Source organism: Chiloscyllium plagiosum, chromosome 15 (genome assembly GCF_004010195.1).
Source record: "Chiloscyllium plagiosum isolate BGI_BamShark_2017 chromosome 15, ASM401019v2, whole genome shotgun sequence".
NCBI lineage: Eukaryota > Metazoa > Chordata > Chondrichthyes > Orectolobiformes > Hemiscylliidae > Chiloscyllium > Chiloscyllium plagiosum.
In genome coordinates, this window is record NC_057724.1 from 63,826,544 (window position 1) to 63,853,924 (window position 27,381).

Below are 27,381 nucleotides of genomic sequence, written 5' to 3' on the forward strand. Positions count from 1 at the left end.
CCATGGTTAGAAGGTGCTGGGTTCACTCCATGGTTAGAAGGAGCTGGGTTCGCTCCCTGTTTCGAAGGTGCTGAGTTCACTTCCTGATTAGAAGGTGCTGGGTTCACTCCCTGATTAGAAGGTGCTGGGTTCACTCCTTGATTAAAACGTGCTGGGTTCGCTCCCTGGTGAGAAGGTGCTAGGTTCACTCCCTGGTTACAAGGTCCTAGGTTCACTCCATGATTAGAAGGTGCTGGGTTCACTCCATGGTTAGAAGGAGCTGGGTTCGCTCCCTGTTTCGAAGGTGCTGAGTTCACTTCCTGATTAGAAGGTGCTGGGTTCACTCCCTGATTAGAAGGTGCTGGGTTCACTCCTTGATTAAAACGTGCTGGGTTCGCTCCCTGGTTAGAAGGTGCTGGTTTTGGTCCCTGGGTAAATAGTGCTGGGTTTACTCCCTGGGTAAATGGTGCTGGGTTTACTCCCTGATTAGAAGGTGCTGTGTTCACTCCCTGGGTCGAAGGTGCTGGTTTCACTCCATGGGTAGAAGGTGCTGGGTTCAGTCCTGGTTAGAAGATGCTAAGTTCGCCCCTTGGTTAGAAGGTGCTGGGTTTGCTCCCTGGGTAGAAGGTGTTGGGTTCACTCCCTGGGTAGAAGGGGCTGAGGTCGATCCCTGCGCCGGAGGTGGTTGGGTCACTCCCTGGTTAGAAGGAGCTGGGTTTGCTCCTGGATTAAAAAATGCTGGGTTTGATTCCTCATTCGTGTTGCACATCTTGTTCAAAGAATTTTGTGTACACACTAGGTCAGTCCAAAGTTGTGCAGGTTGGGTCAATTGTCCATGCTAAATCACCCATAGTGTTTAGGGATGTGAAGGTTATGCGTGTTACCCATGGAAATGCAGGGTTACAGGGATAGGGTAAAGGGGTGTGGGCAGAATGCTCTTTGGATGGTTGATGTGGGCTTGTCGGATCGAATTGCCAGTTTCCACACAGTCTGGATTCTACCAAAAAAAGCTGCAAAGAAAGCACCATTCTCGCTTCTCGCTGCCACACCGTGCATGGAAGAACCTTTAAATGGCAAAATGACTGAATTATCATCTTTGCCAACAGTCACTGTCCAGATTTTTTTATTCAAGTAATAACGTGCAAGGCTGTGGGCCTAACTGCTGGAAATTGAGATTAGTGTCAATACATCGATACAAATCTGATGGGCCGAAGGGCCTCTTCTGCACTCTTTGACTATATGACTACGAGTGGCAGGGAGTTGGTCATGTCTGGGTTTTATATTAATTAATGCCTTAAGGAACATACAAGTCATTTACTACAGGGAAAACGACCTCTTAATCCGAACCTGCAAACTCTAGTCTGAAACCATAGGCTCTGAAATTCTCGGATTTAGATTGGGAAGTTGATTTAATGGCATACTGGCAGTTCTGGGGGGTAAGGAAAGAAACAGAACTTGAGGTATAACCAAACTCGGGCAGAATTTTGCCCCTTGTTAATCCTGAGAGAAGCCTGGCACTTCATCAATGGGAATCCAACTCCAAAACTGGCAACGAACTGCCTTCCAGTTTGAAAAGGGGAGAAGCAGGTTGGATTAAAAAGAATCTAATTTCACTTAATTGGCAATAGGGAAGCAGAGTTTATTTTTAAATCTACAGTGAGGTAAAATGCCAAGTAAATGATTCAATCTCACCACTCAAATGGAGTCAAAGCTGAGCTAGAAGTAACATAGATGACTCTTTAAATCCCAGTGTTTCAGACAGGGTGAGTCATTAATATGGTCAGTGCATCTGACAGAAGTTTTGTTGCATTTTCTCAATATTTTCCCAGAAAATTCAGAGCAACAGCATTTGGGGTTGGATGGGAGTCAGAAATCTTACTCATTTTGATTGTACTGCATTCTTCATTTGTATTAAAATGAACAACTCCTACAGCAAAAAATCTACGAATCATTGTTTAATTTAAAAAGTTACATCAATGAACGACTCAATTATCAAAAAACTGCTAATATCTAATGTTAAATTCTTCAGACTTGGATCGCAGTATTAAGTTTGCCTTTCAGATCTCCAGTCTGTGTGTAATCTTGTTTGCTACAGAGTTAATCGGAATTTGAACTTGTTTGTGTTTAAAGCAGACAAATAACATCAGTCCTCATAAGGCATTTTGACTGAGTTTCTTTAGACCCGTTTCAGGTGCTGTTACTATATGTATATACAGGGACTGCTGAAGTAAAAGCAGTAGATACCAACAAAAGGTAAACAACAGCATCATCTTAAAATTAATTCCACTATAGAAAGACATTATCGGAAGAGCAGAGACAGAAATGCAGCCTCAGATGATCAAGTTGAGGATTGTAATCAAGTTGTTTATGCACCTTTTAGCTTTAAGAAAGTAACAAGATCCTGTATCGCTTATATTACTAAAGATCAATTGATCCTCATGGTTGACAGCAAACTGTGCAAACCCTTTGAAGCTTCCAGATACATTTCACCATGTTAGCACGGAATTAAAACTGAACCCTTAATGTCACAAATTATTCGCTCCATTTTTTGATCCATTTTGATGAAATACTAGATTCACCCAAGATGTGTAATGGCAATGGGTTTTCCTAGCTTCAGGAATCACTGCCTGGAAACATGAGCCATAGTAGCTAAAGGAGATTCAAGCCCCTTCATGTCATTCAGCATTTACTGGGAATTCCCATTTTCTAAATGTTGTAACTCTTCGTTCTCAATGGGAAGATCTTCAGCTTAAGTTCCCAAGCTTCAACCAAACTCTGAAGGAGCTAAATGTGCACACCTGCAGAAGAGTCAGGAAAAAAAAAGAAACAATTCAAAAATATGATTAGAGAGATGAATTAATGGAATTTTCCATTAATTTAATTTTCAGGAAGTAATGAATAAAGACAAAGCCTCCTTTGTTCATTTATTTTCAGTTCCCTATTTATTCCAAATTCTCAACACTGATTTTCCATCACTTGTACCTATTTCTGCATCTTTTACCTCCTCTTCCATATTTTCTTGAACTCCATAATTTGCCTCAGCCCCTGATAAGAATTTCTCCCAATGTGAGAACCCTCCAAGAATCCATCTGTGGTCAAGAAGTTGCCTTTATCAGCTAAGATCCAGGATAGTTCATTGACCAAGCCAATAAAAGTACTAAGTGGCCATGCTTGGAAAGGTTAGTTCAACAGAGCAGACCTCTGGATATTTCCCAATTTGACAATGTCTTGGGAAGCACAATCATGCACCTCAGCTTGGTTCAATTGGTAACATCCAATTTAGACATTTATTGCACATCTTCAACAAACATTCAATGATCATACCTGGGCTTGATCTCATACTCTAACCTAAGGAAGTTATGATGAATTATTGCAAAACAGTAGCTCATTCTCAACAGTGTCCACTTCTGGGCACCATACTTTCACAAAGACAGAAAGGTTTTAGTGGTTGCAGAAGGGTTGGAGAAGTGGGGCTAGCTAATTAGCTTTCACCGAGAGCCAAAATTGGCTCAAAAAGCTTAAAGGCATCATTCTCTGCTCTAATCATTCAATGACACTCCAGTAGAGTATTGAAGGTAGTTCTACAATTTAGATGAGAGCTGAAAACAAGACCCAATTCAGGATATTAATAATACTCTGAGACTATTTGAAAATCAGGGTGTCCTGACTAACAGATTCTCCTTTACCTGCCAAGAAATAGATCTCATGATTTGAAGATGCCGGTGTTGGACTGGGGTGTATTTGGAAATGCCGGTGTTGGACTGGGGTGTATAAAGTTAAAAATCACACAACACCAGATTATAGTCCAACAGGTTTAACTGGAAGCACACTAGCTTTCATATCACCTGATGAAGGAGCGGCGCTCCGAAAGCTATTGTTCCTCCAATTAAAGAAATAGATCAGCTGAGTAATTATCTTTTAGCTGATTGTAGGACATTAGTGGCAGTGAATGAGTGACATTGGACTTTGATGTGATTCATAAATAAGTGTAAGCAACTTTCATTCCTTTTTTAGGTGATGGACACAGAGTTAATGCTAATACTAATTATTGTAAACTTCCTAAATGACTATCTTTGATGTAAGAACAAGAGGGCCATATCTTAATTAGATTAGAAGTGCGTGTATTTCTGCATTGTACAGGTTTGTGGGTAATTGATTTTCTGAATATAAGAAATACAGCTTGCATTTATTTAATTGCCTTAGCAGGGAAAACCATTAAATATTCAGCAGGTGGAAGGATTAAATACTCAGAAATAGGTATAAGGAGGTTTCTGGGGGAGAAAATAAGTTTAGGGAAAGAGTCAGAGTGTGCGGTTTACAGAACAGAAAGTAAGTCTCAAAGCAGGCTGAATTAGGTTAAACATATAGGGAGGGGTGAAATGTGAATGTTGGTGAACTACAAAGCAGTGCATTGGACTTGTGGGGTGAGTATTGCATAAAAGGATTATGATTATGCTGAAGGTTACAGCTGGCAGACAACAGGTAGCAAAAAGGAAGGGGATTGGGAGGATGAGCTTGGAGCTGAGAAAGACATGAAGTTTTCACCAATGATACACTGAGATAAGAGCAGTGATGGGGAAATGATGCGGAAATGAAAATATGGGATTGGAACAGATATACAGACAGATAGTTCATTTCAGGTTACTGCGAACCATCACAAGAAGGAGGACACAGGCTGCAACACTGGCTTAAAATCTTTTTTTATTTATTCACAAGATAAGGGTACGGCTGGCATCCCCAATTACCCAGAGACAACCACATTGGTGTGGGTCTGGAGTATGTAGGCCACAGCAGGTAAGGTTGACAGATTTCAGACTCAAATAGAACATCAGTGAATCAGGTGGATTTTTCCAACATTCGTTTCCTGGTCATTATTAGACTCGTAATTCCAGATTTTTATTGAATTCAAACTCCACCACCTGCCACACTGGGTCCTGGGTCCTCAGAACATTACCTGGCTCTCTGGATTAATAGTCTAATAATAATACCACTGGACCATCGTCTCCCCTCTTGGTGTCAGGGATTGAAGACAATGGTTGTTCCAATATTTCTGAAGAGGAAACTGCAGCAACCTTTAACAGCAGCCTAACAGTTGGCCTTATCAAAGTGCCATGTACCTCATGGCAACTCTGACTGCTGCTCATATACAGGAATTGTGGTCATAATTACTGTGGGTAGGATTAGGCAAATATGAAGGGGAGTGGTAGAGATGAGTTAGTCATGTCCCCTTAATCCTAATTGAAACTGGGGGTCTCAAAGGAAACTGGGTATGTTTTTGGAAGGACAGTTTGGATGTATATATTTTGTGGCAGATTTGGGGCAAGTAACCATCAAAGAAACATTCATCTTTGTTGTGTTTCTCCCAAACCTGACAGTAATTGCGAGAAACCCAAGGAGGTAAGCCCATAGTGAGTGAAGAAATGAAACATAGAGAGGAAAAAAGGTCTCACCTTGAGTCAGCCCACTTGCATGGTTGAGCAGATTTTCTAAGTCACCAACCTAACAAAGAAAAGTATGAATTAGCTGGATACACTATTATCAAATCATAATAATCTGAATCTGTGATCCACAGAGGAGATCTTTATGGTTTTAGATGCGTGAGCATTATCTAGAAACATATTTATTCTTAGCACGTGATGATTATTAAGTTACAGAACAAACAACCATAAAAACTATCAAAGACTGCATACCATAACCTGGCTTGCATAAATGAGCCAAGTAAAAAATGTGAACTGGTGTTGGTGTCAGTAGCCATTTCAAAATGTGACAACAAGTTTAAGTCCAATAATTCCAATTAAATCAAATATAACATTTAATTGGATAAATTAAGTCTACAAAGGGCATCTTAAACTACAATCAAAGTGCTTTAAGATACATCAACTTCAGTTTCTTCAGCATCACGTCCAAACAGTTCATCAAATTAATTCAGAAGCTATGGCATCATCAGGAGGATCCCATCCTGACTCAGACTTAGCACCTTCTGTTTTCGAATCATCCCTCCACAAATTGTCTCATCTCCATCCATTAAATTCAACATTCTGCTTGTACTGAATGATCAGAGGACAGTTTGTACATTAGCAACATCTCAGGAATTGATGACAAAAACATCAAGTGAGGCTATTCCGACTTCTATGAAGGTTTTTCTCTTGATTAACTATCAACTTATTGCATTTGCATGATCATCATCCTTGAATAGCAGGTGAGGCATATATTCGAAGGTTAAACGACAGACATTATACTCCTTGACTGCAAATTAAATTTTATTTCTTCACAGTTACCTCTTGATCTCATTCTAACATTGGACCTGAGCATATCCTGCTCTAATAAGCTGAACCCTTTGCATAGGCCTCCAAGATTCTATTCTGCACATTACTGATACACAGCAACACACCATCCTCAATCATTTAACCATTGTCATGGGTGTGCAAAAAAAAACCCTGCAGGTAACTTCATTTTCAATATGTTTTTGGGTCCAATCAGGTCTAATTCACCATTCAATGAGATCCTGGCTGATCTATTAATCCTTAATTCCACCTTCCTGCCTTTTCTCCATACGTTACTTGATCAGTTAGCAAATGCTACTTCTTTTAGGTTTAAACCAGCTATGTGCTTTGCTCTTTTGATTTGTCAGAAGACCTAGTTCTGCTTCTGGTTCAACACATGCAATCTGCTCTTGTATGCACTTAAACTCACACCTATCCGCTTAGCAAACACATTCCATGGTGCCTACATGGTCCGGACACTGCCTTGTAAGGCGAGCTAACACATGGAATTTGGAGGTGATAAAACAATTGAAGTTGGCTTCTAATGCAAAAATGGCATTTCTTAGCAGAAAAGTGAAATGGGGTTTGGAAGTTTCAAAGCGAAGCAGAAGCCTAAAAATGCATTTTTGGCACGGAGATAATGGAATTCTCTTAAAGTTCCATGACAACTTATATACAATTCCATTCTATATCCAGAGAAGATAAAGAAAAATCTCCTTATAGCAGTGGCCAGAAGTCCTGCCCTTCACGCATAAGAGTGAAAACTGGACCGTGGTCACTTTAGAGTTGGAGAGGTCAGGAGAAGCCTTAATCTGACCCTTTGGCCACAGAATTTGGAAATTTCAACACGTGAATTTGAATTAGCTTTACTGTCACACTCACATGAGTGTAGTGAAAGGTTTATAAGCTGCCACTTGAGCCAAGTGGGGGGAAGAAAAAAGAGAAAGCAGAGAAAAATATGATAATATCATCACATTCAAACTGAGATAATACAAAACAGTAAAACTGAGATAATTAAGCTGGAGCTAGAAAAAAAGAGGGAATGCTGGCCAGAGATGAGAAAATACAGTTGACAAGCTTCTTCTTGTCCATTTTTTTCATTGGACAAAATTTTAAGAAGTCTAGACATTTGGCGCCCATTACAGCATGCCCCATACAAACATGCCAAGGGCCCATCACAAAGAGATTTTGTCTTATTTTTGCTTTAAAAACATAGGTCACCATTAATAACAACTGCAGCTCCATACACTTAGAAGTGGGATTGCAATGGGTGTCACTCTTACTGATCATAAATTTCAATGTCGACAGTTCTCTAATGTAACAAGTTCAGGCAGTTGACCAAGTTCCATTGATAGCATGAGTCAGAGAGTTACAAGGTCAAATAGTGTGTGAAAATGGAAACATCACACTGGTGCAATTATAAGAACAAAGAAAATAAGGAACAAGAAAGAGCCTTTTAAATTTATTGAGCCACTCTTCCCAGTGGATAAGAAGGAACCAACATGGTCATGGGGTCTACCCAATTCAGAAAGACAGCTAAAGCCTGGTAATGTTTCCAATAAAAAAGCTCTGAACGCTATCCCTGATCTCAAAGCCTATAAAAGAATAACAATCCAGGATATCAATGTAACATTTAATCCTGTTCTGTTGAACCCTACAGATGACAACTGTTACGTTCCAAACAGCTTGCGAATGTTAAGACTTCTACACAGCACTTTTTTTTCAAGGTCACTGATGGAATTGCAGAAAATAACCTTCAAGCCAGCATTGAAATTTAGGAAATTACTGTAATCTCAAACAGAATTTAATTTACAGTCACTATTAACCAATGTCGTGATGATAAAATTGATGGAATCAGGGAATTTGAATCCCTAAATCCTGGAATTCCGTGCAAGGTAATCATAATTTGTCTTAAGTCACTGCAAAATAGTGGCCAATCCACAGTTGTCTGTCTATTTGCATCAGGACACCGTACAATTTTCTTTTATAAATATATATTTGCGAGTTCCTTTTATGACTTTTACACAGAGGAAAAATATGCGTAGAAAAAAAGGCTTCAGTACATCTGTACATGGATTATTAATGCACCCATTTCTCAGCTGGAGAACAGTGCCTGGTACGAAAGGGGAAGATGAAAAGGCTAACACTACATTAAGAGGAAAACAAGAAACAAGTCAACAATTGTTTCCAAATGTGGCTCAAACATCAAATAAAAAAAAAATACATGTTTTAATTGAAACAACAACATACCCAGTTATTTCCAGTGGACAGATTGCGGTGCTCAGAGTTACCACATCTACTGCTGGAGCATTCTTCTGGTCTGCTCTCATCACGATCCCACATGCGTGACTCTTTTGTACAAGGACCAGATCCAAAGCTACAGGATGCTGTAGTTGGCCCTTCATGTGGTCTTGAAGCCTGGGAGTATGCTGTAGTTTCCTGAGTGACAGCATCAGTCAGATACTCTTGAAGATCTAGCTCTGTACATTCCACTGGAGTATGCTCCTGTCTGTATTGCGACACTGAAGCACAGTGGGACATCTCACCTCCTGCTTGTCCTAATGAAGCATCAGCATCATCATTGTGTCCCAGAAGGAATTCACCATTCGTTTCACAGTTTGAGGTCCATGCAGGTCGACAGAGAGCAGAGCAATCAGAAGTGTGGGCCAGCTGTTGGACTTCAGGCGTATCAACCTGGCAGTAATTTTGTGATGAAATGGAGAACGCAGGACACGTAACTGCACTATGAAAAAAGATTTCAAGAGTAATTAATAAATAGTTTCAAACAGCATAGATAGCAGGAGAAACTCAGCAAGTCTGTCTGCAGAGAGAAACAGTTAGCATTTTGAGTCCTACATGACCCTCATTTTAAGGAACAATCAGACAGAACTCAAAACGCCAACTCTGTATCTCTCTCTGCAAATGCTGCTGAGTGTCTCAGAATGGTTACACTGTCACCTGTAATGCAGTGTGTTTGTAGGCTTTGTGGACTAAATCAAACACCATGTCCAACAAAGAATTCACAGCAACAACTAGCTAGCGTAGCCATTTTATGGAATGAAAAAGTCTGATATTGAAGGTCGAGATTGATCAGGGGCTACAAACTGACGAGTTTCCAGAGGTTTCTGAGACAGTGGCTGAAACAGGAGTACCCATTATTTCAGATCAGCAACGTTTTGACTATGATCAGCAGCCAAACTGGAGAGGAAATGTTTGAAAACAGTTTAGGTGAAGACGAGAAGATATGGGAAGACCCTATTGATGGTGGGACTGGTCCACAGGGCTGATGGAGCAAAACTAAAACCTTGCTTCATGTGATCAGGGCAACAATCAGTCCATGGCTTGATGATGCATTTGATTTTTTTTTGGCATTTCCTTCAGGACAGATTCCTTCTTCTTCCTATACCCACAGCATTCCTCTACAGATGCCATATTCTCTCTCTGCTGCACAGTATTTGGTGAGTTAGCAAACGGTACAACTATTAGCTTTAATATGGCTTTGTATTTCATTCATTTTTCATTCACATGTCGTGCCTTGCAAGGTTTGTTTGTGGATATATCTTAAACATCTGCACATCTTCTTGAAAACATGGTCTGTTTTGCTGCTTGATCCCCAGCGCTGACTTGTATTAGAAGGGAAGTAAAACATACATTTCCACACTGAAATATTTCAGTCATCTACTAACAGAAGTATAGCAATTCATAGCTGAGAGGAGGCTATGGGAGGGAGGGATAGCTTACGTAGTGAATGTGTTCCAAAGCATGGTTTTTGGCTGCAAAATATAGTCACTTTATATGCTGGATCAATTCTGATGTCGTGATCTAAGGTATTTCCAACTACATGTAACATCCAATACTACTTTACTCAAAAATATACATTAATGAAGGATAATTGCATCTTCAAATCAGAAGTAGGGATGTCTTAGTGCAGCTCTGCACGGCCATGGTTGAGCCATTTTGGTCTCTACCCAAGATACACTTCAGATAGAGGGAGTACAGTCAAGGATGTACTGGAGGATGGCAGGACTGTTATATGAGGAGTTCTGGATTAGTGGTGCTGGAAAAGCACAGCAGTTCAGGCAGCATCCGAGGAGCAGTAAAATCGATGTTTCGAGCAAAAGCCCTTCATCAGGAATACAGGCCTCACCCTCACCTGTATTCGTCATGATTTAGAAGAATGAGAGGGACATTTGAAATGTATAATGTTTTAATAGCGACTTGAAAAACTAAACACAGGGAGCATGTTTCCTCTAGAGAGGGAGTCTAGAACCAGGGGACACAGTCTCATGATTCAGACTAGGCCATTTTGGACAGAGAGTAGGAAAATTTTCACTTGGAGGGGAGTGAATCTGTGGAATTCATTAACACCAAAGGCTATAGAGACTGGGTCACTGACGAAATTCAAGAAAGACATTGATGACCTTTTGGATTTTGGAGACATCAAGGCATATAGGAAGAAAGTGGGTACATAACATTGAGATAGAGGATCACCCTTGATCAAATTGAATGACAGAGCAGTCTTGAAGGGCCTAATCCAGCTCTTAGTTCCTATGATTGTTTCAATAGGGAGTTACAAGTGTGTCTTTTGCATGCAATAGCAAATTGTGGCCCTGTCCGATCTCTGAGGTGAAAGTTAAAATCTCAGTGTATTACTTCTCATGAGAGCTGGAGAGTTCTCTTGAGTCCCCTGATCAATATCACGGCATCAACGTTGATTTGATCAGTATCCTCACCTCCCCTTCTCCCCAACTTATCTTAGAATCTTAGAATCTTAGAATCTTAGAATCTTAGAATCTTAGAAGAATACAGCGCAGTACTCTTAGAATCTTAGAATCTTAGAATCTTAGAATCTTAGAATCTTAGAATCTTAGAATGGGCTTATGCCCAAAACATCGAGTCTCCGGCTCCTCAGATGCTGCCTGATCTGCTGTGCTTTTCCAGTGCCACACTTTTCGACGCTGATCTCCAGCATCTGCAATCCTCACTTTCTCCTGGTCAGTAACAACCCCTCAACATAGAACTAAAAATCAGAGAACCTGGTCATTATCACTTGGTAGTGCATAGGAACCTGTTCTTTCACATTTCCTACATTATGTTGAGCATTACAACCCAAGAATAATTAATTATCTGCAGACCACTTTACATGTTGTGAACATCACGTACATCAACCAAGTTGTCTCTTTCAAAAACATTCCGATATTTTCGGCAGCACAGGTAAGGAATTTAACAGATCTGAAGGAGCAGGGGAGTGAGAAATATGCAATGAGGCTTTCTAAAATAGTTAAATTTGAACCATAAGAAGAACAAGGTAAAGTCAAGAGGACTATATATGAAATATTGTTTCTGCTGAGACTAACAACTAGCTTTCTCCCAACTAACCCTAAACTAGAAACCAGATGAAACTCTTTATTTCATTGCAAACAGATTCCAAGCGACAGGACAAGTAGACAAGAAACTGGATATTCTGACAGCCCTACGAAAGACTTCACATGGAAACTGTATGGCGTATCTTAAAAGCTGTCCAGGAGACCAACATTCTAGTAACCACAAACTTAGATAAGTTAATCTGATACTGAATGGAATTTAAAAGCAGGGCAACCAAAGGCCAAAAATGAAATTCATTCTTTCTGATGAAGTAACTTGAATAGTTATTTCTACTTTCTGTTTGATTGAAGTTATATAAATGGCAAGTTTAAAAAAAATGTATTCATTGCAGCTTTGTGATTTTGCTGAAATCAAGTCAAAAAGTATGTCAAATTCATTTCTTTCTCCAAAGAAAATGGGAAAAACTTTTTTTTTCTCTGCCTGGTGTTATAGAGGCATAGCATTCCTGTGTTGAGCTGGTTCAGTTCAGTTGTGTAATAGGCTGCCATTACTCTGTGTGGCCTTTACCTATGAAAATGCGAATGATGCAAACTCGCAACCATTATTTTATCAGATTCCCACTGAAAGAAAATGCAAGTGCAAATGTCTCCGAGGGCAGGGTCATACTTCAGCTGAGATGACCCTCATCTTATGCAGTCCAGTTTCCCAGCTAATATTTGAGGTATGGGGTTTACTGACACTGACAGAACCCAAGTCTGAGGTAGTGTCTTCAGGAAAACTACGCGTCAAAATCAGAACTCGGTAGCAAAGATTGAAAGATAAGCATCTGAACCAGAACTGGTTGCCACATTATGCTAAATGTGCTGCAGGGATCATGCACTCTGGTGCCTTCCATCAAAAACTGTAGAGTCAGCGGGGGAATCATCAAATGAGCACAGGTTTGTGCCCAGGCATAATTCAGGTGCTTGTGTGGCCCCTGTAAACAACATTTCCTGCGTCAACAGGGAAAAAGAGAGTTGCTCAGACCTTCCCCAGCTCATCCTCCCCACTGACCTGCAATTTGTTAAGAGGCATGGCTAGACAGGATAGTGAAGAAGATCAGAGTGGTGCTGGAAAAGCACAGCAGGTCAGGCAGCATCTGAGGAGCAGGAAAATCGACTTTTTGGACAAAAGCCCTTCATCAGGAATGGAGGCAGGGAGTGAAGAAGGCGTTTGCTATGTTCGCCCTTCATTGGTCAGTGTAATGAGTGTAGGGGCTGGGAGGTCACATTGCAGCTGCACAGGACATTAGTTAACTGGGTAATACTGCATTTAATCCCAGTCTCCCTGCTTTGGGAAGGATGTTGTAAAACTTGAAAGGGGTCCGAAAAGATTTACAAGAATGTTGCCAGGGTTGGAAGGTTTGAGCTATAGGGAGAGACTGAATAGGCTGAGGCTATTTTCACTGGAGCGTCAGAGACTAAGGGTTGACCTGAGAGAGGTTTATAAAATGACAGGCATGGATAAGGTGAATAGAAAGGGTCTGTTCCTGGGTTGGGGGTGTTGAAAACTAGAGGGCACAGGTTTAAGGTGAGAGGGGAAAGAGTTAAAAGAGATCTAAGGGGCAACATTTTCACACAGAGGATGGTGTGTGTATGGAATGAGCTGCCAGAGTTATTTCCACTGGGGTTTGCTAGTCTTCCACACACATTCTGGTGGATGGCTGTTGGGAACGTGAAGAAATGTCAGTTCCATGTGCTAGATGGTCATTTTCTCAGTTACATCATCTGCAGCTGTGCCTTTTGCAATGAAATGCATTTCTACTTCCATCAGGTTATTACTATAACAAGTACATATTAATAGGATTTATTACAGCATAACACACTGGGAGTTCAGCATTCCAATAACATGAAAGACCTTTAAGAATTTTGATGGAAAATTAATTCTACTCTTGGCGCAATTCTATGCAAACTAACTTTTTAAAGTCCAATTTGAACATTATCTGCACCCCCTCAGTGATTTAATGGATACAAGTAAAATGAATAACCAGTGCTCTGGTTCAGGTTAAATTCACCCCAACCAGGTGATGTCATCCCACTATACTCTTCTACAGAATAGGAATTTTCCAACGTTTACCTCCTGCCTTTCGCTTGAGGTCCTGATGGAGAGAAATAGGCCACGATACATGATCTTAAGGTACATGGTGCATCTTCAGACTGAATCACATCTGCTGGTGCTGAGTGTAAAAACAGAACACAAGAAACGTTGGTACTTGAATGACATTCTGCAGTTATGCTCACTTCTTGTAGTCAGAAGTGTCAATTCAGTTATACTTTCACTGCACTACTGCAGTCCTGTGGAGTCAGGACACCCACAGTGGCATTACAAAGAAGGTTCCAGGAAATTGACCCAGCTACAATGAAGAAACTGTGATACAGTTCCAAGTCAGGATGATGTACCCATGCATCAACTGTTTTTATCTTACCAGGTAATAGAGGTGGAAGATTTGGAAGTGTCTTTCAGAGCATCCTTGGTGAGTTACTGCAGTGCATCTTGCAACTGTTACACTACTACCTCTGTGCATTGGTGGTGAAGGGAGTGAGTATTAAAGGAAGTGGGAAGGTACCAATCGCTCTTGTTGGAGATAGTGATTAGCTGGAACATATGTGGCACAAATGTTACCTGCCACTTGTCAGCCTGAACCTGGATGTTGTCCAGATCTTACTGTATTTAGACACAGACTGCTTCAGCATCTGAGGAGTTGAGAATAGTGCTGAATATTACATAGTCACCAGCAAATATCCACCCTTATGGTGGTGGTCATTGATAAAGCTGCTGAAGATGAATCTCCAATTGCCATAACCCTCTCCTTTGTGTCGGGTTTAACTCCAACCAATGGTGAATTCTCTCATCTAATTCCAACTGACTCCAGTTTTGCTCAGGCTCCTTGATGCTTCACTCAGGCAATCACTCTGAGGTCAAGATCAGCTCTTTTGTCCATGGTTGGACCAAAGCTTTAATGTGGTTAGGAGCCAAGGGACCTGGCAGAAAATAAACTGAGTGTCAGTGTTCAGGTTATTTCCTTGGAATTGCCATTTGATCACATTATCGATGAGTCCCATCAGGTTGTTGACAGTGACATTATCATTTGTGAAACTCATTCATACATTATGTTAAATACGTGAACACCTTCACTAAACTGACAGAGAGAGAAGTTCCACACAAACATGTCCAGTGCCCATACACTGCTAGTCCGCAACCTGAAGTGGGAACCTGCTATATAGAAACATTACTCAGTGCATAACTGAGAATGATCTTCTGTATCATACTCCACAATAAGACATTATGATTGACACCTCGGATATATTAATGAATGGTCTCAAAGAAATGTACGATTAAAATTCTGAGCTGGATCCTGGGAGGAAATCTACCCTGCCTCAAAATACGGGTCTCATTTATTTATGACTGAGATGCTGAGAATGTTCTTCACTCAGAATGATAATATTTGGAATCCTTTTCTTCAGAGAGCTGTGAATGCTCAGTCCTTCAGCATATGCAAGGCTGAGATCTTTAACTTTTTGAACATTGATGGAATCAAGAAGCAGTGTGGTGAAAGCATAGAAGAGGGCATGAAGTCGGTCAGCCATAATCTTGATAAAGAGCAGAGCAGGTTCAAAGTGGTGTGTGGCCAAAGGCTGCTTCTGATGCTCACTTGGACTTCTCTTACCTTCAGGCTGTGCTGTATTGTGATCAGAAGTGACCTTCTGACAGTGTATGATTAAACTCTCAGTGCTCGCGTCATCCACTTGTCCCTCAGAACATGAAGATTCCATTCTGGCTCTCTCGGTCACGGGGGCTCTTGGGTGTCCTGAAAGGTGAAGTGTTTGCATGCATCATCCAACCTGCCATGATACATTGTGTGTTATACTCAACATTTTGGACCCCGGGGGGGGGAGCGGGGCGGTTCTTTCTGTATCAACAATAAGATATTTGAGTGAGAGAAAGTGACTCAGTGCCGAAGGAAGAAAATAGGAATCGCAAATGCCTTTTATAATTTCTGGACATCCCAAAGTTTTACAAGCAATTTAACAATTCTGAAGTGTAGTCACTGTTGTACGCTAAGGAGCAGAAAAGTAATTGAGGAGGCAAAGCCAAGGTTTACTACATAATAAATTGTAAAGAATGGGAAGAGATGTTGAACAAATTCGATCTTGGGAACAAATACAGAAAAAAATAAGAGAATGTGTCACTAAATATTGACTTTAACAGAATGAAAATGTAAGGACAAGGGAATGCATTGAAGGCAGGTAATTCCTCATGAGCTCCAACTATACTCAGTAGTGAGAGAGTTAATGCCAGCGCAAACCAACTCAGCATGATGAACTTCAGTTACCATTGTTCTGCTTTTCTGCGACCAGCTTTCTGCAGTAGATGAGACAGAGCAGCAGGGTGGTCAGCAACACCGTCGTCAGGACACTACAGATCACAGCTACAAGGGCAGTGTTGTAAGGACCAGTGTCAGAGCTCAAAACCCTTGTCACATCCAATCTGGAGACACCTGTGAAGCAGACAGAAGGGAAATTGTGAGAAATCCAAATGCAGAGTTCTTAATTCTTCAATGGTCTAAGCTCTCTACTGAGCTGGTGATGCATATCCCGATGGTTAATGCTCACTTCTATGGCTGTCAGCATCCAATCATTATCTTGTTGCGTTCTTTTAAGAGACTTTTTTTTTCTTATTGGACTATAAAATGGAAGTTGGATGGCTACACAGCTAAGAGTACCAGTAGAGTATTGCAACTTTAAGATCAAGCAAGTTTGGGTGGTGTGCACTTTAGCTAGACAAGATCATAATACCTTTTTGGAGCAGCAAGGTGAATACTTTATAATAGAGTGGCACCACAAGTCTTTAGTGAAGGAAAAACTGCGTAATGACAGATTTAAAATCAGCATGAGCAAACTCACACAGTGAAATGAGTAAACAGAGGGAAATTCTGTGGGATTGGAGCTTGCTCAATTGGTTTATGGATCAGAGTTGACCCAGTGGTCCATGCCCCCATTGACTGAAGTTAAATGTGTCATAACCGTGATTACTTGGATATATATTGGGAGGAGATGTTAACTCATTTCCAAATACATCTCTATAATAACCTTACTTGTAGGGTTTTTGTGATGCTTTAAAGATAGGCAATTTAAGATGTGTAACAGATACTGCAGTCAATGCATAGCAGACCTCTCACCATGCAAACGATCTCTCACTGGAATAATCATGTTCACATATTAAATACCCTGTGAACCTTACTCCCTACATTTTCAGCCACAAAACTTGGTATCTGTTTGCCACTGTGAACAGCAGAGGGGGAGCATGATGCCTGACTGTGAAATAAACTATCCTTTAAGTTTGTTTGATCATTACTTGTGGATTGGGACAGCAAAAAGATTGAGAAAGACACTGGTAAACTGCTAATAGACAGTATGTCATTTATAGGATCTCATTCGTCACTGCCACTGTTTTTTCCTATGCTTAAAGAACACTTCAGAAATATTGCAATTTTAAGTTCTCATTTTGGCAAAAAAAAGATTTTAGCAAGATTTCTGCACAAGAAATGTTTTCTGTCTACATTACTACCATCCATTTAACATGGATTTTTAAAAATTCTCTGTTCTATATAATATCCCTGCAGACAGAATGGATGTACAACCTGTTCCAAGATCTCTGCCAGTACCTCTCTATTAATAGTCATTGCAAAACATATCATTGGGGTTTTCACTTGCTCCTATGACCTGACCTTTGTATGACACTGTCCTTTATTTGGAAGGAGAAATCAGAAGACTATTATATGGAGGGATTGTAGACATGGATCTTGTGCTCCAATGTTCTACAGCATTCCAATCTCAACAGCCCACATTCAAGTTGCCAAAGAACATCCTGGAGGCCACAGAATTTGAAAATTTATCTCCAGGACACTGGCTCAAGAGGCCCAGGGAAAAAAATCAGAAGGCGGTTGAATGTTTAACAACTTATTAAAATATCGTGGATGAGATATAAAGGTATCTGTTTCTAAGTGGGAATTAAAGGCTTTTTGCTGTCATGGAAAAGTAATATGTCACAAGAACAATTGTAGCAATCGGCCAATGATAGGGGAATAGGGGATGGGATCAAGAAGCACAAATCTCCAGGAATGCGTACAACCAGTGTGGATAACTCAATTCCCACACATCCCAACAGACCACCCTCCCTTGTACAATTTCCTGTGAAAATGAGGACTATGAACGTTCTCAAGCCACATAATAAGACCGCACAGGGTGAAGTGATCACTTACACTGAGGGTCACTGGGAGTTGCTGGATCTGTGCAGGGAATGCACTCTTTATCTGGCAGTCCTCCAAGCCGGGTCTTCCTATAGAATCTACATGGAAGAAAAGACTTAGTGAGTAACCCCAGAAGATGTGCACCATCTATATCACGCAGACTCAAACAAGACCGCAACAAATATAAGAAAATACTCATGGAGAACTTGCAATTAGGCAACACTGGTTTGATCTTTACAAGACTGGAGACTGGATGACATTTTGAGCAATTTCCAGAGAAAAAATCTGCATTTGCAATTCAACTGACAATAACAAACAGAGAATGTTTTCATGAACACATCTATATAATGATCTGAATATTCGTCCACTCCTTGCAATATTGCACAGGAACTTTACACTGCAGCTGGCTATGTGAAATCTGACCTGGGGAATCAGAATCATACAGCACAGAAACAGATCCTTTAGTCCAAACAGTCCATGCTGAACATAATCCCAAACTAAACTAGTCCCACCTGCCTGCTCCTGGCCAATATCCCTCCAAACCTTTCCTATTCATGTAACCATCCAAATGTTTTTTTAAATATTGTAATTGTACCCGCAGCCAACACTTCCTCAGGAAGTTCATTCCACACACGAACCACCCTCTGTGTAAAAAATTTGCCTCTTAGGTTTCTTTTAAAATCTCTCTCCTCTCACCTTAAAAATGTGCCTCCTCGCCTTGAAATTTCCCATCTTAGGGAAAAGACCATCAACTCTATTTATATCCCTCATTAATTTATAAATTTCTATCAGGTCACCTCTCAACCGCATACACTCGAGTGAAACAAGTCCCAGCCTATCCAGCCTTTCTTTATAACTCAAACTTTCCATACCTAACAACATTCTGGCAAATCTCTTCTGAACCCTCTCCAGCTTGATAATTTTCTCACTATAACTGGGCGACCAGAATTGAACACAGTATTGCAGAAGAGGCCTCACCAATGTCCTGTATAACCTCAACATAATGTCCCAATTCCTATACTCAAAGGACTGAGTAATGAAGGCGAGTGCGCCAAACACCTTCTTAAACACACTGTCCAAACATGACACAAACTTTAAAGAATTGTGTATTCTTGAAACTGAGACAGTGTAACCAAATTGGAAAGTAGTTCTGTTCCGTGGAATTGGCACCCTTCATTTGATTAATTACAATTCAAAAATTAATAATATGCATTCTCTCAATCCTGTAAGATTACTACCCAGTAATGCCCTCCATGTAGCATGAGAAAAAACAGCCAATGTGATTCATAACTAACTTATCACTTACAGGTACAGGCTTATTATGAGGTCATAAAATGTAGTTTCTTGCGTTAGATGTTAGCAGAGACATGACACGTACAAAATGGATTATGCCAAGCTTCTCACTAAAGTTAGTGAATAGAGGGAAAATGCATCTCAAGAAGCAGAAGGAGAATTGTTGCATTTCCACTTACCCTGGTGAGCATTTCCCACACACAGCGTTGCGAGACACCGTGCAGTTATTTACTTGAATCCGATTCACGAGCGCACAAGAAAGGCACAGTTTGCATTTCTGCCGGCCCCAGCTGTCTTTGTACCTGTTGGGCCCACAGATCACACACTCTGTACCGAGCCCAACTCCAAATCCACAGTCCTGTAAGAAATTTTAACAGTCAGCAACTCAGTAAGCTTCTAAAAAGGAGCACTGCAACATAAAGGATGATTCTATGCTTCCAAGACTGGCACTGTCAGAGGGAATGCAGGTCAGGAGAGTCCTCTGGTAAGCTTGGACCATGTGTTCCAATGTTCTCCAGCACTCCAGCAGCAGACTTTTCTGGAATCTCCAGGATTTGAGAATTAAGCTTGCACTGCTGGCTTCTCAATTTAGTGAAGATTGGAAGAGAGAACTATTCCTTTAATCTTCCCGTTTGAAACCACATTTCAATCCCTCCCAAGGATGTACAATGGATAACAAAATAACCCCAACAATTTTGGCATTAAGCATGTCACCCTTTTCTTACAAAGGTGAAGGTGGAAGATAATGTGGAAGTGCACAGAACATAGGTGAGGCATTGGTGAACCCATTTACAAATATGTTTCAAGAAAATACTCACACCTTTACAGGAAGGATTGGTGCAATGCTTTAAGATGGGCAATTTAAGATATGTAATGAATACTGTAGTCGAAGCACAGCAAGTCTCTTACCACCAGATAGTTCCATGAGTATAAGCAGTTATCTCACTTAAATAGCCACTGTGTGCAAGGATGGCCAATGAACTGGAAACAACTAGCCAGAAGGGAGACATGATAAAACACCTTATCTGATTGTGTTCTTAAGTGACTGAAAGAGACATATCGCAAAACTGCAAGTGCACTGTAAGTACTATAGAATATGAGAATGGCGAGTTAATTTAGATAATAAGAAAATGGTGGATGCCTTCAGTTTATAGAATAAAGAAAATTCCAGCAATAGCTGTAAATCAGGAGGTGGAGGGAGAGAGAAACTTAGCAAAATGACAATCACAAGGGAAATAGTACTAAGCAAATTAATGGAATTGTAGGTTGATACGTCTTTGGATCCAGATGGATTTCATCCTAAAATCTTAAAAGAAGTTGCTAATGTGTAAGAGATATGTTGATATTCATTTTCCAAAGTTCCCTACATTCAGGGAAGATTCCATCAAACTGAAAAGTCGCAAACATTGATTCCTTTATTCAAAAAGGGAGAGTGACAGAAAACAGGAAAATATAGGCCAATCAGCTCGAGATCTGCCATGGGTAAGGCATTAGAATCAATCATTAAAGAGATTACAGCTGCACACTTAGAAAAATTCAACGCAATCAGGAGAGTCAGCATTTTTACATCAAAGTCACATTGAACCAACTGACTGCAGCTCTTTTAAGTTGTATCATGTGCTGTGGATAAAGGAGAACCTGTAGATATACTATAATTGGAACTCCAGATGGCATTTGATCAGGTGCCACATCAAAGGAGGTTATTGCAGAAATAGAAGCTGATAGTGTTGGGGTAACAAGTCAGCATGGATAGAAGATTGGCTGGCTAGCAGGAAACAGAATGTACATAAATGGGTCTTTGACTGGCAGGATGTGGTGAATGGAGTCCCACAGCAGTCAGTGCTGAGCTCTCAACCTTTGACAGTTTACATCTGTGACTTAGATGTGGGGAACGAACGTATGACAGCCAAATTCACAGACACCAGGCTAGGTAGGGATGTTTGTTGTGATTAAGACAAAAAGATGGATATACATAGGTTGAGTAAGTGAGCAACATCTGGTAGATAGAGTTTGACGTGGAAAACTGTGAAGTTGTTCACTTCGGCAGAAAGATTTTTAAAAAGCAAAGCATTACATCAATGGAGAATGATCGCATAATTCTGAAATGCAGAGGGAGTCAGGGTGTTCTGGTCCATGAGACGCAAAACATTAGTACACCAATACAGCACATAATCAAGTAGGCTAACAGGATGTTATCCTTTAATTTGAAAGGAATTGAACATAAAAGATGATGGTATGCATCAGTCATACTGGACATCAGTGAGAACTCATTTTGAATATTGTATACAAGTTTTGGTCTCCTTGTTCATAGAACATAAATGCATTGGAAGCATTTCTGAGGAGTGTTAATAGTTTGATACCTGGAATGAGTGGGTTGTCTTGTGAGGATAGGTTGGACACTTTTCCTCTTGAGACTAGAAGACTCAGGGATGACTTGATCGAAATGCATAATATTCTGATTGATCTTGCCGTGGTGGAAGTAGAAAGAATGCTACCTCTTGTGGCTCAGTCCAGAACCAGGCAGCAATGGTTCAAAAATAGGGGTCACCCTTTCAGGGCTCAGATAAAGAGAATATTTCTCTCTCAGAAGGTTGTTTGACTTTGGAACTTGCTGCCTCAGGAGGCAGTGGACATTGAGTCATTGAACATTTCTAAGATGGAAGTGGATAGATTTGTGTTAGACAGGGGAATCAGGATTATAGGTGAGAGAAGTAATATAAACATATTAACCATGATTTTAACAACTGGCTAAGTAGGTTTGAGGGTCTGAAAGATCTACTCCTGCCCCTACTTCACATGTTTCTATGTTTCTATATTCATACTGCTTCCCATTTTTGTTCTTCAGCATCGATGGTCAGAAACTCATCGCATTGGCTTTCACAGAAGATGGCTATAATGTGTGGGGTTCTCCGTCAGAAGGGAGGTGCCTTGTTCTAAAACAATGGCAGATAGCTGTGTTATGTCCTCCTTCCATTCGCAATGCCTCTTTGCAAGTGTTTTTATGTTGTCCAGGAGGTTAAAAGACTGAAGGGAAAGCTTAATAAATACATAAAGGAGAAAGGAATGGAAGGATACATTGACAGATGAGATGAAGTAGGACGGGAGCAGGAGCATAACTGGCTGAATGCCATCCCTCTACTTTAAACTTCATGCCATTGTGTTTAGTTTCACTGTTAATGCAACATTAGATATTGAGTATGTGACAGAAGCAAGATTTAAAAGATGGACATTTTCTCATGTTAATGACTTGCCACCAGTAATCAGGACTATGTTTGTATTCCTTCAACACATTTCATCAAACTATACACTGTGCAATAAACACAATGATTAGTGGTATGACCTTTAATAAATTATTTTATTTTCCTTTTTAATGCTTTAAGATTGATTACTTCAAGCACCATAACAAAGACCCACAGCACGCACTCTGATATGATCTCTCACCACCCTTTTTCCTTTGCAGGCAAATCATGTCCCTGCTAGCAGCAAAGGTTGAAATCTGAAATTGCATTAATCATATTAAAATTGATATTGAGTTTAATCAAAAGTGAATCTACATTGTTAACAGTTGAAGAAAAAGATGATTGTAGAGAATCTGCTCTTTGTTTGAGGCAACTCTCATAAAGCAAATTCACTAACCTCTCATGTCTGTCCCTACCTGAAGTCGTCAGACATTCCCTTAGTTAGTATAAAGTGTCTCTGTATTGATTGCACTTATTGCTGGCTCACTGTGCAATTTCATACCTTTGACAATTCCATTCCAGGTCCACATTCTTTACAAACTTTGCAGGTCCCATCGACGTCCCAATACTCATTCTCCTGGCAATCCCTCATGCTGGTTAAAATACCAAGAAGCTAAAGGAGGAGTCAGAAAGAATAAATAATAGATGTTATGCTGCTCTGCAAGTATGTCATCATCTCAAAGCCAGTATCCAGCTGAACAAGGTATCTGATCATTACTGCTGAAAATGTGTTGCTGGAAAAGCGCAGCAGGTCAGGCAGCATCCAAGGAGCAGGAGAATTGACATTTCGGGCATGAGCCCTTCTTCATCTGATCATTACTGAACAAGGTATCTGATCATTACTGGTTTACATTGTGTAAATGTTGTTTTAAAATTTTACTCTTATTTGCTTTGTCTCTGTGTAAACCAATTCTTTGACAGCAATGATTGTTCCAATTACAAAAACATCTCACGTTGACATCTGACATGAGATGTGAAATATGAGCACTATTCACAAGATCCCATGGATTAAAAGCTGTTCAGCAGGGCGCTGCTCAAATAGACTGGACAGACCAGCACATACCAGCTGTTCCTGGGATCAAAACAGAAATTCTTAAGTCAGAGCAGCAAACAGCATCACTTGTGTTTTATTTACAGCCCTAGTTGTATATCTTGGGGAAGGTTCAAAGTTTCCAAATGAATGAAACCTTTGCCATGATTTTATTCTTGCCAGTGAGGCAAAAAGGTCACAAATGTAGTCAGGTGCCACGTAATTCATTTCTGCAATAGAATATCCTTCATTCCACTACTAGGGTCTTTATCACTAGTCCCACACACCACAGGCAGGTCTTCTAAATATGTAAGTATCGTTGTCTAATTTGGACTTTAGTGCTGTGCGTTGCATGAACTGTACAAGTCAATGAAGCTGGTGGACAGGTGGCAGCATCTGGATTACAACCTGGAGCAACTCAGGGACATTTTTTTCAACAGACATGTAATTCCATTAAAACTTAAAGCTCATACTTTTAAGTGGGAGGTGAGAATCCCTTACAACACAAATGGAGGGTGTCGCAATTGATAAAGGTGGCAATCCGCACCCTTACTCCCACCTCACCCCTAACCGTGGTGTAAACTCCATGCTATTTTAGCTCCTCTGCTCCAGTCCACACCACTGACTTCCACCTGGGAATTGATGATTGAAGATTTAATTCAACTTCAAGCATTTGAATATCAACAAGATCCTTCCCCCATCCCCGCCTACAAGTAGGTCAAATCTGAAAACCCAATGGAATGGCTGGGAACTAGTTTTCAGCAAGACAGTAGGATGCGTCCCGCTGCCTGATTAATCAGCACTGCCCCTACAAATACAAAGAACTTCTGATGCTGGAGAAATGAAACAAACAAAATCAGAAATTGCTGGAGAAACTCAGCAGGCCTGGCTGTGTCTGTAGAGATAAAACAGCATTTACGTTGAGTCCAGTGATGCTTCTTGTTCTGAAGAAGGGTCACCAATGTTGCCAGACCTGCTGAATTTCTCCAATCTTGAAAATGATGTTGCCCACTACTGTGGGTAGCAAGGGATGGAAAGAATTAAGGAATATGCTGGCATATTCCCTGGGAAAGTGCCTGATCTTTGCATTTGGTAAGCAACTGGGTGCCTGAGCTAAAAACTATTACAACCATTCAATCTTTAGTATGAAAAGGAGAGTAATACTTACCAGAGAAAAGAAAATGAGAAGCTCCAGCCATGGTCTCATATCCAACACTCTTCCCTAATATTTCAAGAATTGATCAGAACTTGCAGCCTGCAGTTTGAACACAGATTTTTATATGCATCTGGTCAAATTAAGATTTTTCATTGCATTAATGTAGCAGCTTCACAACTGAGTTATGATGCAGGTAAGATTCTGCCCCTCCCTCAATAAGCTTCTGATCTCACTAGTACTGCTATTCAGTCAAGATAGGCATCAACTACCTATGTGAATGGGTTACTCCACCAGCTTATCTTGCCTTAACCAGTGACAATAACCAAAGTGTAACTAGTTAAAAAGCAGATACTCAGTTATTAGTCTTGTGTAATCCCTACCTTGACCAATCCTTTCCTTCACCGATTCCTGTTAATTTTTAAACAATAAAAACGGTTTAAAAATTGCAAGGAAAAAATATTTTGTAAAGCTCCTAAAGGTGAAAACTCTTTGCACAAAGGCAAAAGGAGAGCTCATATAAATATTCTGCATTCATGGAACGCAGGAAAATGTCCAACTCCATTAAATTCAGCAGCAATAAAAACATTTTCAACACAGTCTGCAAATAACTGCTGGCTAACTGCTCAACTAAAACTAACCATGTTTCCTCAAACTGTCTATTTGGTTATTCAGTTATGTATGGGTTGCCCCCTAATTTGGTTTTGGTTAATACTTGGTTTCCTCAAAAATAATTGATTTACATCCACATTTCCTAAAAACTGTGCAATTTGTAGGTTACTAACGTCAGGAAGCCACTGAACTTCATAGGTCAGGAGGCCCATTACTCCACAGAGTCCAGGCCAGTTCTTTAATCCAAACTGATTTTCAGCTCTGATGAAGAGTCACCTAGACTTGAAATGTTTGCTTGCTCTCTCTCCATGGATGCTGTATGACCATCTGTGATCTCCAGCATTTGTTATTTTCAGTACAATTTGCTGCATCTTCTGTAACTTTTTCCTAATCTTACATCCTGCTCTCTTCTGAAGTTTTTTTTATCTTCTTCTGTCTCGAATATTTATCCAATAGGATTCAGTGGTCTCTGCCTCATCCACTCACTGTATCAAAGCAGTCATTGTCTCAATAATCTGCTGCTTAAAGAAATTCCACATAAACCCTCCTAACATACGATGACAACATTGAATTTATAAGCTCACATCACTTGACAGTCCCTTCCTTATTTATCCTCATAAAACTCTTTTGTGTTTTGCATATATGTAAAATCTCATGATCTTCTCTCCTCTCAAGAAAGTACATTTGGTTCAATTCTATTCCTACGTATTAGGAACAGTGTCAGGCTAAGGGTGACATCCATAGACATGAAGAGCTGAATGGCCATCTTCTGGACCATAAATTATGATACTTGATTATAACAACAGCAATAGGCCTTGCTCTGTTTATGCTCCTGTCTTTTGAGGTTAAACAGAGGCAAGTAAGCAATCTGGCACAGGCAGAGTTGCAAATTGAATTCATATATTTAAATCAGATCCCAATGTTACAATTCTGACTTTGGGAAGACTCTTTATTAAAAACAACATCTTACTTTTAATCATTTGGGTTAGCAGGTCTGGAGGCAAGAACGACAGAGAAAATAAATACATTTTCAATGTTTAATCCAGGACTGATGAACAGATCACCATTTGAAATATTAACTGTTTTTTCGCTCTCTCAGATGCAGACAGATCTGTTTAGAATTTGCACATTTTCTGTTTTGCATTTGGTTCAAAGTGCTTGTGTTTTCCCGAGAAGCAGGGCGACATCACCTGTGGCTCAGTTGGTCGCACCCTCACCAAAGACACAGGATTTTGATCACTTCAGCAAATGAACACAGCATGGGTGGACTCTCCAAGCATAGTACAGAAGGAATTATGCACTTTTTTTTGGATGAGGCATTAAATGAAGACCCTGTCCACCTTCTGAAATAGATACAAAGTATCCCATAACTCCATGTGTGGAGTTTGCACAATCTCCCTGTGTCTGCGTGGGTTTCCTCCGGGTGCTCTGGTTTCCTCCCACCAGTCCAAAGATGTGCAGGTCAGGTGAATTGGCCATGCTAAATTGCCCATAGTATTAGGTGCATTAGTCAGAGGGAAATGGGTCTGGGTGGGTTACTCTTCGGAGGGTCAGTGTGGACTTGTTGGGCCAAAGGGCCTGTTTCCACACTGTAAGGAATCTAATCTAACATAAATTCAAAGAGCAGGGGCATTATCTCTCGCTTCCTTGCCTTTCCCTCAATCTGCATCACGCAAACACTACTAGCTCAATGTTTTGTGAGACCTTACAAGAGTGATGGCACTTTGAAAGTTCATAATCATTCCGAAGTGTTTTATGGACATTCAGTGGCCATGAAGACTTGATGTGAACAAAAATCTTTATTTTCTTTTAACCTTCTGTTGATTTTGTCACCTTCACCAACTGCAATGCCCTCACAATTCCTGCTTTATAACCCTTTACAAGTATCAGAGACCATTCCTTCAAATTCCTGATGTTAAGTGCTGTAGGTCAAAATCTGCTCCCAACTGCCAGCCAGCACTTCCCATGGGATTGAGACAGATGAAGAATTTAAAAGATATATCTGGGCATGTACATTGGTCTTGATGTGAAGGAAGCTAATAGCCATCCATCTGATTTGCACTGAAAGGTTAAATATTAGGACACTGAAAATTTATATTTATATTGCACTTATAGTGTAATAGGTGGAATATTACTGTATGGTGTTTTAAAGCTGGCCATCTTGAAACTGGAAGCTGAAATAAACACAGAATGCTGGA

General features: G+C 40.3%; 1 protein-coding gene across 1 annotated transcript in view; it reads right to left on the minus strand.

The window, feature by feature from the left end:
- Window positions 1–1,919: 1,919 nt before the first annotated feature.
- The window catches only part of eda2r (ectodysplasin A2 receptor), a 28,285-nt gene continuing 2,823 nt past the window's right edge, over window positions 1,920–27,381 (minus strand). Inside the window, exons 2-11 of the mRNA XM_043705266.1 lie at window positions 24,587–24,673; window positions 22,891–23,001; window positions 19,329–19,507; window positions 17,869–17,954; window positions 15,940–16,104; window positions 15,274–15,414; window positions 13,683–13,782; window positions 8,493–8,985; window positions 5,430–5,478; window positions 1,920–2,777 (exon numbers count right to left, since the gene is read on the minus strand). Coding sequence (XP_043561201.1) covers window positions 2,764–2,777; window positions 5,430–5,478; window positions 8,493–8,985; window positions 13,683–13,782; window positions 15,274–15,414; window positions 15,940–16,104; window positions 17,869–17,954; window positions 19,329–19,507; window positions 22,891–23,001; window positions 24,587–24,625 — 1,377 coding nt within the window. The 5' untranslated portion in view covers window positions 24,626–24,673 and the 3' untranslated portion in view covers window positions 1,920–2,763. The remainder of the gene's footprint in view (window positions 2,778–5,429; window positions 5,479–8,492; window positions 8,986–13,682; window positions 13,783–15,273; window positions 15,415–15,939; window positions 16,105–17,868; window positions 17,955–19,328; window positions 19,508–22,890; window positions 23,002–24,586; window positions 24,674–27,381) is intronic.